The sequence below is a fragment of the Vairimorpha ceranae genome, assembly GCF_000988165.1.
Source record: "Vairimorpha ceranae strain PA08 1199 chromosome Unknown NODE_90, whole genome shotgun sequence".
Lineage (NCBI taxonomy): Eukaryota > Fungi > Microsporidia > Nosematidae > Vairimorpha > Vairimorpha ceranae.
The window spans coordinates 1-14,389 of NW_020169384.1; the positions used below are offsets into that span (position 1 = coordinate 1).

At 26.1% G+C, this 14,389-nt stretch overlaps 7 protein-coding genes across 7 annotated transcripts; 3 read left to right on the forward strand and 4 right to left on the reverse strand.

Moving 5' to 3' along the window:
- Positions 1-156: 156 nt before the first annotated feature.
- Positions 157-432, reverse strand: AAJ76_90000432 (hypothetical protein; the record flags this gene model as incomplete). The annotated part of the gene is made up of 1 exon (XM_024476576.1): positions 157-432. The coding sequence occupies one exon, from the start codon at positions 430-432 to the stop codon at positions 157-159; it is 276 nt and encodes a 91-aa protein (XP_024330018.1).
- Positions 433-2,363: 1,931 nt separating this feature from the next.
- Positions 2,364-3,518, forward strand: AAJ76_900002364 (meiosis-specific protein hop1; the record flags this gene model as incomplete). Its single annotated transcript, XM_024476575.1, has 1 exon — positions 2,364-3,518. The coding sequence occupies one exon, from the start codon at positions 2,364-2,366 to the stop codon at positions 3,516-3,518; it is 1,155 nt and encodes a 384-aa protein (XP_024330019.1).
- Positions 3,519-4,079: 561 nt separating this feature from the next.
- AAJ76_900004661 (proteasome subunit beta type-2) lies at positions 4,080-4,661 on the reverse strand (the record flags this gene model as incomplete). Its single annotated transcript, XM_024476577.1, has 1 exon — positions 4,080-4,661. The coding sequence occupies one exon, from the start codon at positions 4,659-4,661 to the stop codon at positions 4,080-4,082; it is 582 nt and encodes a 193-aa protein (XP_024330020.1).
- Positions 4,662-5,396: 735 nt separating this feature from the next.
- Positions 5,397-9,722, reverse strand: AAJ76_900009722 (atypical pikk atr protein kinase; the record flags this gene model as incomplete). The annotated part of the gene is made up of 1 exon (XM_024476578.1): positions 5,397-9,722. The coding sequence occupies one exon, from the start codon at positions 9,720-9,722 to the stop codon at positions 5,397-5,399; it is 4,326 nt and encodes a 1,441-aa protein (XP_024330021.1).
- An 821-nt stretch (positions 9,723-10,543) lies between these two features.
- AAJ76_9000010544 (hypothetical protein) lies at positions 10,544-10,756 on the forward strand (the record flags this gene model as incomplete). Its single annotated transcript, XM_024476572.1, has 1 exon — positions 10,544-10,756. One exon carries the CDS (start codon positions 10,544-10,546, stop codon positions 10,754-10,756), a length of 213 nt encoding a protein of 70 aa, XP_024330022.1.
- Positions 10,757-12,642: 1,886 nt separating this feature from the next.
- On the forward strand, positions 12,643-12,960 carry AAJ76_9000012643 (hypothetical protein; the record flags this gene model as incomplete). Its single annotated transcript, XM_024476573.1, has 1 exon — positions 12,643-12,960. The coding sequence occupies one exon, from the start codon at positions 12,643-12,645 to the stop codon at positions 12,958-12,960; it is 318 nt and encodes a 105-aa protein (XP_024330023.1).
- A 998-nt stretch (positions 12,961-13,958) lies between these two features.
- Positions 13,959-14,096, reverse strand: AAJ76_9000014096 (hypothetical protein; the record flags this gene model as incomplete). Its single annotated transcript, XM_024476574.1, has 1 exon — positions 13,959-14,096. One exon carries the CDS (start codon positions 14,094-14,096, stop codon positions 13,959-13,961), a length of 138 nt encoding a protein of 45 aa, XP_024330024.1.
- Between the last annotated feature and the right edge of the window lie 293 nt (positions 14,097-14,389).

Here is a 14,389-nt window from a genome sequence, read left to right on the forward strand (position 1 = left end):
TGTGTCTCAAATTATTGGATGTGTTGGAGTTTTTACTTGCTCTGTTGGGCTTTTCTACAATGTACCAATAAATATATTTTATTTTTATATTTTTTTTATATATAGATGCTTAATTTTTTATTTGTGTAAATTTAAAAAAATTACATATACCATTATTTATTTAGACAAAAAATCAATTCTTCTTGAGCTATAATATTTAGCCTTTTTCTGCTTTGGAGTAATCTCAACATATCCATTAGGTGACATTAATTGAATTACACGCTTTGGTGTTCCAATCTTCTTGGGTGAGAATATTCTTGCTACATTTTCACATTCTGAAATTATTTTTGATTTTGTAACGTTGTCCATAGACTTACGTTTTATTATTATTTCTGTAGATTTAATTTTTTTTAAATATTTTCTTGAGGACCAATTTTTTCTATCGAGTATCATGGCTTGCAAATATGTAATTTTATATATTTTTTGGCGGGAAGGCAAATCACAAAGTACATTTTTTGTCTTGTTTTTAGACCTCGTGGCGCAATGGTAGCGCGTCGGATTCCAGTCCCGAAGGTTCTGGGTTCAAATCCTGGCGAGGTCATTTTAACAAATTAGTTATTTGTCAAATAACTTTTTAATTCTCTTTTATAATCACATGCTACTATTATTAATGATGCCATATTGGTTTCGTAAAATCTAAAAGTTATTTTATTTTTTTTAGTATGCAAAGTTGGAAGGAAGGAGTTATCTTTAATAAGATCCCTTAAAATTGCTTCCTTCCCCAGCTCTTCATAACAATAGCGTGTCTACGCAAAGGCGGCATCATCATCATCAATATATTTAAAAAGTTTGAATTTGAATATTTATTTATTTTTTAACCCTTCTTTTTTTAAATTTTTAAATTCTGTTTTAATTTTTCATTATAAAGCACTAAATATAACCTAAAGATTTGTATATAATTGTTACTAAAAGGATATTACGGGGTTTTGTGTATTTTCTTAGAGTTTCTCAATTTTTTTGTAATTGCAAAATGGTACTACTTAAATTTTACTTTACAGTGTAAGACAGTTTGTAGTTTAAACAATGCGCACAAGCCTAAAGACATGTTTCACAATTAAAAATAAGAATATATCGTATTTATAATCCCGTTTCAAACGGGATGGCGTTAGCTAGTTTATTTATAAAAACTTGCTAAACATTGTAACCTTGTTATTTTCTTCGTGGCTGCTGGAACAACAAGGGGGCACAGCTATTGTCCTTAGTCTTGGTATACCATTGCCGGTGGCAGAAGCCGTGACTCTTTAGAGAATCTGCATCAAATTTAGCAGACGGGTGTCGTTAGAGAGTATTCTCACTCCGTTTAAGACAAATGTGTCTTGACCTGGGAAGGGTCTGGCTTAAAGCTGCATATTATGCCGTAGCATCCCACAGGACCGAGTTATTTTTTTAAATGATGTATTGAACCGGACATTACCCTTTAAATCCTGCTGAGTGAAGATCTCAGTCTTTATAACATATGGATTTTAATAAATCCTATAAGGTTCCCTATCGTCCTACAAGCAAGGCCCAGTGGTATGCTGGTGTATATCGCTAATTATTGGATGTTTTATAGTTTTTACATGCTCTATCGGGCTTTTCTTTAATGCACTAATAAACTTATTTTATTTTTGATACTATCACAAATTTTGAAAAGGCACACTGATTATTCTATTTTGAGTCTTGATGCCGTAGAAGCTTTCTTAGATGACAACAAGTTTATTTTATTCTTTTAAAAAAGACAAAGCAACCACTTAAATGCTTATTATTTAACAGTGTGCAAGAAAGACAATAAATTGACATAAATTTTAAATATAAAAAATTAAAACCAAGCTTTTTAAACGCAAATATTGAATGACTTCTTATAATTTATGCTTTTAAAAGAAAGTGAATTTTTATATTAACATTTTACCAAAAATTCATACATCATGGGGTTATAAATTTATAACAACCTTATTTTATTTATGTATTATATTTATGCAAAAAAGCATTTAAGTTTTTTTATTGCATAAATTATGGATTATCAATCACAGATCAAAGTTTTAGTTTACAATGCCTTTTCTTGTATAACTTACATTAGAAACTTTTTTAGTGAAGATTGCTTTACTAAAGGCTTTCCTACAATAATAAAGAATCATAAAACTAAAGAGTTATTAGATATTTTAGAAAAAGGCGTCTATGATGCAATTGATAAACAATTTCTTTACAATTTTACTATCTTCATAATTGTCAGTAATCATATTGTTGAATCATACACATTCAAAATTAATTATTGCAGCAGTAATGCAAACCTTAAAAATTTCTGTCTAGTTTTACAAAAACTTAGTCCACTTCCATTGCATAAATCCATGAACATAAAGCTTACATTTACTGACAATACACCTTTGTCATACCAGCCGTATGGATTTAAAGATGGATCAGATGTATTTTATAAGCACAATAATAAAATTTCACTTTTCAAGTTTAATAATATGGAGGGATGTTTAATACCAGAAAATATAGAATATATAAAAGAAGATATATCTTTAACGACTACTAATTATGAGATTAGCATGAATAACGTTGCTAGGAGGGCAAATAATAAAGTATTTGTAGAAAAAAATAATCAAAGTACTAAGAATAATCTTAAAACAACTAGCTCTATAATTTATGGAGATAAAGAAAATTTATGTAATAACGACATGAAGGAAAATATATGTTTAGAAGATATTAAAAAAACTACATGTAATAATGACATGAAAGATAATGATACTGAGCGTATCGAAAATATATGCAATGTAGGTTTGTTAAGCCCAAAAAAAAGCCCGTCATTTTCTACTGAAAAAAATTCGGCAGAAAGACCGCATCAACAATTAGTTGAAAATAAAATCACAAAGAATACTGAAAAAAATACTAAAAAAGATGACGAAGTTGTATCGCAAAGTACTTTTAGTGCATTTGATTTTACATCCCAGAATACTTTTCCTGCTGAAATCAACAAGCAGTGTGAATTGTCCTCAAAAACTGAAATGATCGACAATGCTGTAAACCGATTGACAGTTAAAGGAGATGATAGTGCGAAGTCTACAATAAGATGCACGTGTTTAGTAAAAATAGATAATTATGACTTAATTTATTGTGATTTTTGCTGTTTATGGTTACACACTGTTTGTTGTGGATTTTTTTCTAATAAAGACAAAAGAATACCACTAGGAAGCTTTAAATGCGAATTTTGCATTGGAAATGTAAATCAAAAAATAACAGAAAGATCACTTACAAGACGATTGCTAGCTATTCTTTATTTAGAGAAGTTTAAAAGTAAAAGATATTTAAGCTCACGAATGGGAATAAGCTACGATAAAATGAATAACATTTTCACGAAATTACAAAGCGAAGGATTTATTAAAAAAAGACAGAATAGTTATGTAGTTGTTAAAGACGAAAAAATTAAAAAACGTCTTAAAGAATATTTTAGAGTGAATAAAACCTCTATATGTATTAAAGACATAGATGGAAATAATTAAACACGTTAAAGTAACATCAATGCACATAAGTATTAATTTTATATAACTTTTTAAGAAAACATAACTTTTTGCTATATGAATATTCTAATTATTAATTTTTTTTAAACAACTTTTTTAAGAAATAAAACTATTTATATTTTGAATAATTAGATAAAAAATATTAATTTGAAGATTTATTAAAGCTTTATACGTAATAAAACCATACAAACTATATTTAAGCATATAGTAATTGTAAATAATAATATTATGAAGGAAATGTTAGTTTTTAATGTAAAATAAAAAGGTTATAAATAATATAGTTTGTTTTAAAACCATTTTATAGTAGAATAATTATTTATTTTAATACTACAAAATTATGAGGTCTATACATAACTGATAAAGTTTAGTTTAAAATAGAGAATAAGTAGATCGTATGATACTATTTAACCATCAATAGAAAGATACAATTAAAAAACTAAATATTTAAAACAACATCAATAAAACTTGTTTTTTTAATAATTTATCAAAAAAATTAAAAACACTATTAATAAATCACGACAAAGAATCACAAAATTATAATTTTTATAAAACTTTATTAATGACTTCTACACCTTCTTTACTTATAATACGTATATCTATATTAGAAATATCAACAGAACATCTTTCTTTTAAAACATCAAAACATTTATACAAAACCTCAATTGCCTTATCCTTATTAATGTCTTCAGTGTATTCTTTATCAAGTACGCCATAACAGAAATATGTGGCTATCCCTACAGCCATAAAATTATTCTCGTACATAGATCCATAAACATCAACACTGTAAAGTTCGGGCCCATTATCTGTCAATCCACCTATAAGAAAATAATTTTCAATTGGGCGGGACCTTAGACTCCTATAAATACTTTTCTGAATGATATTAGCAGTAACTTTTGGGGTAATTTCTACATTGTTCTGGATTTCTTCATATATTAACTTTTCTTTTACAAAAGATGCTGTTCTGAAGGCATCTCCTTGATCACCTAAATAAGTAAATATAACTCTGTCATTAACATTTATAAATTTATTTTCATCTCTTTTAAGGACTAGATAAGAGTTTTTGATACTAGCATCAGTTCCTATAATGACAAAGTCTTTACCTTTTAAAGCTATAGAAGACTCCATTATGTTTAAGGGTAAAATAAACAGGAAAATATTTTAATGTTTAGGAGACAATATATTTAGTACATAGATATGTTTTTAAAGAAGAACTATAAGCAATATTATTTAATTTATAATTATCTATATGGTTTTTTAAGTATTTAATGTATTAAGTATACGGTAATACCCTTTATATGCAATTATATTCCACTGTCAGTGCCACAAAAATTTAATGTACACAAATAAGCACTTAAATTAGTCTTAAGACATGATACAAATATTGTACAAAATAAAAATATTGTTAAAGATATGTATCATGTACATGTCTATAATAATAATAAATTATTTATTTATAGAAAAATATAAATAGATTTATTTAAAACCTAACTAATTATTTTTGCAAAATATAATGCTACATCCTTTAAACATAGTAGTTTTTCTGATTTAAATAAATTTAAAATTGTTTCTTTAATTTATTTTACCAATTAAAAAAGTTTATTTTTTACAAGTAAAAATAAATATTGTTTGCCTTAAAGTTGTGTATCTTTTCAATTATTTAAAGATTAAGCGTGTGTATAAATGGCTGATTAAATTGTAATTAACTACTTTGAAAGACATAGTAACTTTAGAAGCTATTCTTATTTTTTAAAAATCACAAAGAACAATTTTCTAAATTCATTTGCAAGTTAAATTGCTGATAAAAATATTTATGCATAAAAAATATTCAAAAAATCTGTATTTGAGATAAAAAAATAAATATTAAATAAAACTTAACCATCCAATATACATATTAGACAAATTATTTTGATTCATAGCTTCATCATTCAAATCTTCTATTTTACTAATAGTATCTCCGTCCTGAATTTTATCACTCAAACTGTCAATAATCTTTTTACCTGTTGCCTCTTTTTTATTCCATTCATGTAAAGGATCATAAACAAATGATAGCAGATTACTAATAATAATACTTCTATTTGTTTGTAATAAATCTAAAGTAGAAATACAAGTATTATTATATGTCCCATGTAACCCTAATGCACCAAATCCATTAATAATATTTTGTGTCAATCTAAAAGGAACTAGCTCAGGAATACTACAAGATTTGCCTTTATCAAAAATACAATTTAAATCTACATGAACAACATCAAAAGATTTAGAGTCAAGTAAGATATTTTCTGTATGTCGATCTCCTAATCCCATAAACCATCCTACAATGTTCATTATTCCACATGTCAATACATAATTATTTCTTACCTGATACCAATGGTATGGATCTGTGGTCTGACTTCTAATATATTTATCTAAAATCGGACTAAATAAACTGAGAACATTTTTAAAATCTTTTAATCCTATTTTCTTTTTAACAGAATATTTCTTAGCTACTACACTTAAATTATCATAGTATTGTACTGCTATATTTTTTATAGAAATAAGACCTTCTATATATTCAATTAAACCAAAATTGTGAAAACATGGAATTACTTCATATGTTCTTATATAGTAGCTGGTGTTAGTACAGCTACCCGTACTGAATAATTTGTTTATTAACTTACAAACCTCAACAAATCTACTATCTTTTCTTAAATCATCTTTGTACTTACAAAGAAAATAATATTTCTTACCATCGTCTCCTAAAAAACAGATTCTCTTTGGCGCTTGTAATGATCTGTAAATCAATACTGTGCCCTCTATATCTTGTATAATTACAGGATATTTATTAGGTACATGCATGCCAATACATAAACATATTCCAGGAAAGTCTTTTTTAACATCAGTAATCTTTTGTGTAGTTGAAATCTCATACAAAATATCTCTCATTTTTTTTATTTTTGATAAGTAAAGCTTATTATCTATATCAAGACCATCAGTATTAATATCATTAATAAAATATATTGAAGACCAATATACTTCCTTATAATCAAGCATTAATGACACTATAATTTTGTTAATAAATCCATTTAAAAGTGAATTATTGATTTTACAAATAATCTGATTGTAAAATGGAAGTAAAAGTAATTTTAAGTGCTTTTGTTCTAAAAATTGTAATACCAATTTAAATGCCTTATTCAATTTTCTTTTATCACTAATATCTCCAAGAGCATGAAAAACTCGTGGAACACATTCATACTTGTATTCTCCATCAATAAGTAAAGAGTTAATATAAAATTCAATTTGATCTGTTAATTTCCCATATAAAAACCAAACTCTTGATATATTTTTTACATATTCTATATTCTTTGCAAAAAAGTCTTTTGAATTTACAAGTTCTAAATATTTAACCAAAGATTTAAGATACATAGCATCTTCTTTGTTAAAGATATTTAAAACTCTCTTAAAACACTCTTTAGCTTTAGATTTATTCCCTGCTTTTATGTATACTTCCCCTAAATCATGATAAAAAGACCATTCTTTATTTTCAATTAATGGTATAACTTGTTCGACAGCCTTGTCATACTTTTTATCAGTAAGTAAACATGAAATAATATCTCTTTTTACTGTAAAATAAAAAGAATTTAAAAGTTCTAACTTAGAACTTTCTGTAGCATCATTTTCACTACAACCAGAATTTAAATCACTATTTTTAGTTTTTAATTGTTTAAGCAATGAGAAATACATAAGTTCATGCAATTTAAGCAAGCTTGTATCAGCAGAAATTCGTCTTCGTCGTGTAACAATATCAAGATTATGTATATCATTCTCAACTAACTCACAATCAACGACAAAATGTCGGCCAAGATTATCTTCCATATTAATATTCTTCCACTCACTAAAATCATCTTCTATTATTTTAAACTGCTCATACAAATCAAAATCAATTTTTTCATTTTCTTTTTCAATTCGAAATTCGTAATATAAATTAGCCTTACTAGGTCTAACAAACATACAGTTAATACCTTGCACTCTTTCATAATCCTTAATTTTATAAAAAGCCTGTTGAAGCGTGTTGTATAAATATTCTTCATTATTAGAAAATAGCTGTTGTTCTACAAGATAAATAATATAATAAAAGTCATCAATAAGTTTACAAGATTCAATAAGTAATTCAAAATTTATATTTAAATCACATTTAAAATTACATTCAGTAATAAACTTAATAATTCTACAATTAATTTTATCTTCTAAGATTTCGTGTAATAATTTAATAACTAATTCATTTTTTACACGGCATAACATGTTTACTGCAGTAAACTCAAGAATTTTGGTCGTAAAAATTTCAGTATAGCTAAATAAGCTGTAGATTGTATTCTCAGTAACGTTTTTATCATCCGCCCATTGACACAATAAAATATTATTAAAAGCTATAAGAAACTTTTTATAATTTTTAATCTGTCGTATTTCAAATGTATCAATATTTTTAGTAGAAATATTACTTATAGCGTTATGAAATAGCACATCTAAAGCTTCATTATACATATCCTCGGGTTCAGTCTTTAGCTCTTCAATAAAATTATCCTTAAAGTAATCTAAAGGATTTGAACTTATTTGTAATTTATATAACATTTCTAAACTTTTTTCAAATTTAATATGTCCAACAATATCTAAAATTGACTGAGGTAATTTACCATACAAATCTCTAATTTTGGATTGGAAATCTATATCGGACTCAAATTTCTTTACAAAGTTTTTAATAAGTTCAAATTTATTCTGAGCATTGTTTAATATAGAAACAAACACATTGTAAGCATTTTTATTAGTTTTTTCTATTTTATCAAATAAATTATTAATTCTAAAATTATTACATTCATCTTTGCATGTTTTACATCCCAAGGCCCTAAAATAATCCCACACATTATCACTAATTTTTACTTCTAAATTATTAGAAAGGTATTTTAGTATTTCAAAAATACAGGAATTAACATTGTTATTGATATATTCTTGCCTAATAATATTTAAGATACTTGTTATATTGTTTTTTATTAGCATTTTAGATTTTTTAAAATCAAAATAGCCATATAGTAAACACATTGAAATTTCCTTAACGTTTAACTTTATATCGTTACATTTTTCCGTTCCACTGATTATTGAATGTGCTTTAATGTAATGATTATATTTATCTATAACTATGTTATATTTGTAGTATAGTAAAGGATATATCAAGTGAATATGAGAGCAGTAATTGAAATCAATGAATTCTGACAAGGGTGCAAAATAAGAATCCAAATCATTGTGTGGCGTAACGTGACCTATGTAAAATTCTAAAATCATTTGTGAAATGCTTGAAAAATCTTTAAAAGATACTATATTAAGTATAGTGTCTTTAATATACTTATTTGTGTATTTTGAATATGTTAAATAAAGAAAAGCAAAATAAGCAAATAACAATTTTTTTGTTGGTTGAATAATTTCATAAATATTATATACTTTCTTTAAAGAATAAATATCTTTGTTAAGTAAAGATTTAACAAAACTGATTAAGGTTTCTTCATATTCAATATTGTTATTAAAATCATAATATTCCAAATTGCTGTATTTGTCCTCATCTGTATTGGTATTAATGGCTATAAGTAGAGTTTTAAGAGAATCATTATTTATGCAAGAATAATTTTCTTTTATATTTTTTTTATTTATGCAAGCATTTAATTTGTTTGCATGAGAAACAAACTTATTGTCAGTAGAATTATATTCATAAACATATTCTAAATAATTTTTATATATGTTCATATCCAGCATACTTAAATTTTCTTTATCAAAAAATAAATCATTTTTGTGATCATTGCTGTATTTCTTATATAATATATAATTATAGAAATTATCAGACCTTATTGCAATCTGTTTTTCAGTAATTTCAATTATTTGCTGAAATTTGTTAAAAATGTTGTATGAGATGGGATGCTTTAAAATATCTTGGTATTTTGACTTTACAAATATGTGCTGAAATCTAATATTAGTTGTTAGCTTATTTAAGCATATAAGTAAAAATTTATCAATAGACACCAAATTTGCTTCATTTACTAAAAATTCTATTGTTAAATTAATAAGATCTAAAGAAATTACGCTTTCCAAGCTCTCAGTAAAAATTTCTAAGTAATTTGATGGATTAATTTTAGATTTATATAAATTTATTTTGTAAATACTATCAAACATGGATAATTTTATTTTCTAAAATTTAAATATAAAAATAACAATATAAATATAACAGGATTATTATACAAAAAGAAATAATAAAATTTCACTTAAACAGTTGTAAACATATTGAATAATCTTTTACTATTTTTTGCGTATTAGTTTTTAAAAATATTTAACTAGTATTACTCTTGATTTGAATACTAAAAGTAAAAACTAGCAACTAAACAGTAAAATACAAATATAGTTTTTATTAAATTGTAACACTTTTTAATAACATATAAATAATAATTTTGTTTACAATTTTAAATATTTCGCCTCTTTAAAAAAAATGTGTCAAAAAGTGTAGAATTTCAGACTAAAGAACATTTGTAAAAAGTTACAAAACTTCAAAAACTGTTAAGATAATTTCTAGCAATATTTACAATAAAGCTTAAATTTTTAAAATTAAGTTTTCTGATAGGAAACTATATGATTTGTAATAAAAAGCAGTTATATGTATCAAAAAAGTTTGCTGCTTTTTAACCACTCAAAAATATGCAAGTTTGCAGTTGTGTGTTTGTTTAAGATTTATAAAAAAAAATGTTAATGATATTGGTGACAGTGTCGTAGTAATATCATTTGTAAAAAAATGGATATATGTATATCGTATATATTATATATATATATATACATATATCCATTTAATTTTAATTTATTAATTAAATTCTTATTGGAGAAACTTCAGTTCATCAGATTTATTTAAGCATCCACAAATTTTTCGGATTAATTATAAACACCATAGTCTTTTAATTGTTAAATTCTCAGCTAATCTTTCGTACCTTTTCCTATATTTTTTTATTATGCGCTTAAAATCCCCTTCTCTTAAGAAAACACCCATTTCCTCGATCTCAACACAGCACACAGCGCTAGCATGCCACAAGGGCTTCCCGCTTGATAGGAAGATGGATGTATTAATTCCCATAAGGACCCTCAAAGAGCCGAAGACCGGTAGTACGCTACCAGACCGGAGGTTCACTGGATCTTTTGGTCAGATAAGGCGATATGGGTCCTAATGACCGTAATGGATCCCCACCATCCATCCCATCCCCACGAAATGCTAGAGCTTCACTTGCTTACTACGACCTTCTCAAGCGGATGTCTTCAAATGTAATTTCTTATTAAAAGTCTTCGAATACGATCTGCAAATGCCTACACAGCTACGGCAATTGTCGTGCCGACCCGCAGATGTTGTGCCTTCTCCACATCTTTAAGGACATTTTCAACTCTTAGTCGACGCCTACAGAAAAGCTTACGATACGACTTTACTTTACCCAACAAATATTTTATGACAATTGTTTTATCAACGCCAATATTAGCTAGCGAATTCGCATTGCTGGTATTCGAACCCATACCTTCGAGCATCGGAACGAGAGACAACCACTGCACTAACAATGCTTCGGTAAAATGGATATTTAAATTATGACTTTGTATTTTGAATTTCTGCGCTATCTTAATATCTTGCCTATGATTAAATTTTAGGGCCGAAGTTTGCCTACAAAATCATTATTCAAAGAATCCCTATATTAGTGCTAAAAAAGTTTTAAGTAGTGCGAGTATTTTTAATATGTGTAGACAGAAAAATGTTTGGTTAGTTTAAATAATAAAAAAAAATTTATTTTAAATAGAAGAATCTATGTTTTACGATACAAGATCTAATAAAAAGTGAATTGATGAATACTTTTGAGTTTTTGGTATTATACAAAAAAAACAGGATGGTGTTTTCTTGAATTCGTAATAATACAACACGAAAAACGTTAATGAAACTTTTTTAAGCGAAAAAGACCTGTATTAAGAATTATTTCCGGGTAATTGTGTGATAATGGAATATTATACCAAAGTTTAGTATATTAATATACTTAAATAAATCATTTTTTGAATTTTCCAGATCCAAGTGATTTCTGATATCTATACTCGAAACGTAGAATGTATGTACATCCTGCTAAAACTGAATTGTGTGTATAGTATAAAAATCAAAGATGACATCTGGGCAGAGATTTAATAAATTTATGTTTAAATATGCTTGTAGTAGAAAAAACAAAAGATTTTCAAATTTTTTGTGGTTGTTAGGTAAATTAACTGATTATATCCTTTTTTTATAAAATTTTGTGTAACTTTTTAAATATTCTCTAGTCTAAAATAATTGGAAAGTGATAAAAATATTATGAGGTGCACTACAAGTAGATGGAAGAATCCAAAAATGTTTTTATGCGCTTGTGAAAACTGGTGCAACTATGTTGCTATGGTTGCACAAAATAAAATAACAAATTTAATTAATTTACAAATTAACCATTAACGATACAAAATGTTGTATACATTAAGTAACAGTTAAAATTAAAAATATGTACTATTATTCACGCCCAAGTATTATCAGCATACATTGTGTCTGGATATCTTCAATTTTATATTACTTTTATGTTAGATTTACTTGAAAAAGAATACATGTTAAAATACTTACTTATTTTTCGCATCTGTGTGGCATCTTTTGTACTACCTTGAAGGAGAGCTAATGTAATAGGATAAATTAAGTTTTTCGCTTTAACTACATCTAACAGTTGATATTTTGTTGATATAAATTTAATGTATATACCAATAATACTGAATATTATTAAAATGTAATGGAATTCTATCTAAGAGGTTTATGAATTACAGTAATTCATTTACATTTATAAATGTCGCAAAAATTCCATAGATATAACTTATTACATTAACAGTTTGCTGTTATGATAAATGTAAATTTGTTTTTTTCTTTAAAAAAATATTATAGAAATTAAAAATATATATTTTAAAATAAAACGACTTAAATGCTATTTTTTAAAAAAAGCGATATTTAATTAATGAATAATTATTTTATTTAATTAATAATTTCTAAATTATAATTTTTTGGGAAATTATCCCCTCAATGTTACAATTCTATTTTTACATTTTATTTATAATTTGTTTAGAGGCAAATAGAAATAGTTCATCCACAGATAGCTACATCAATGTTGAGACACAACGATCAACTATTATTGATGGATTAGAAGAGAATGTAGTAAGCATAAAATCATGTTTTAATAGATTTTGTGCGTCACCAACCAAGTTGGATATGCTTTTTGGTGTTATTATGATATTTTGTATGTTTTTTCTTATGTTAAAATATTACATAAGTTTTTATTATACAAACAAAACTGAAGATGATAATGATGCAACAGATGATCAAGTATCTTTTAATAAATAAAATATTTTAATCGATGGTTTAGTATTGAATTTTTTTACATTTTAAAGGTGTAATTTATTTAATTTGGACATTTTTAAAAATAAATAAAATGAGATGCAAATAATATTATTTAAATAAAATTTTTATCTAATAAGTATCAATTTTACAAAATAAATTGGTATTAATTGCAAAAATTATACCTGTTGGCAATTAAAAATGACATGTTTATTGATTAAATTTCTTCTTAAATATTATTTTCTGAATTATAGTTTTAGAACAGTTTATAGTAACCAATAGACTACTTCTGAAATATTGTGATTATTAATAAGAGAAGACTTAAAAGAAATAATTACCTCCATCAATATCTACTTACTGTTGCCTTATATACAATTTTTTTTACCATAGCAAGATTTATTTTTATATAAGTAACTTGGCTATGCTTTTATTAATATTCTAAAAGTTTTTATTTTATAACGTTCATTCTATTACTTATATAACTTTTTTTGATTTCTATATTATAAATGATCCATTCTTTCTTCTTAAAAATTTTATTTTAAAAGCTTTAATGAGACCATTGACATTAAGCTTAACCGTTATGTGATGATTTATATGATGTAGATGTATTCATCGCAGTGCTACTTTAAATTGACGCAAAAAACAAAGAAGATACACAAACATTTAGTACGAAGATTATAAGAAATGGCAAAGCATAAAAACACGTAAATATACGAACATCTACAAAAATTTAGATGAGAGATTTTTCTGATCTTTTGTGATTTATAAAAAGAAAAAAAATTATTTAACTATTATCAAAAATAACAAGCTAAAAAATTACGATTTTTTGTAAAGTAACTAAGATTAATACATAAATACCGAACAATGAAACGTGATACGATGCTAGTAAATACCATAAAAACGACATTCGAGAGCAAAAAATTGTATTTTTCTATCTTAAATATTTAGTCTTTTTCCCAACACTTCATAACAATTGCGTGTCTATGCGAAGGGCGGTAAATTGTTTATACAAACTTGCTAAACATTGTAATCTTGTTGTTTTCTTCGTGGCTGCTGGAACAACAAGGGGGCACAGCTATTGTTCTTAGTCTTGGTAAACCATTGCCGATAGCAGAAGCCGTGACTCTTCGGAAAATCTGCATCAATTTGGGCAGATGGGTGTCGTTAGAGAGTATTCTCACCCCGTTTAAGACAAATGTGTCTTGACCTGGTAAGAGTCTGGCTTAAAGCTGCATAGTATACCGTAGCACTCCGCTGGACTGAGTTGTGTCCTTAAATGGTGTATTGAGCCAGGCATTAAACTTCAAATTCTGCTGAGCGCAGGTCTTAGTCTTTATGACCAATTGATTTTAATAAATTTTACGGGGTTCCCTATCTTCCTACAAGCAAAGCCCTAGTGGTATGCTAGTGTGCGTCACTGATTATTTAATTTTGA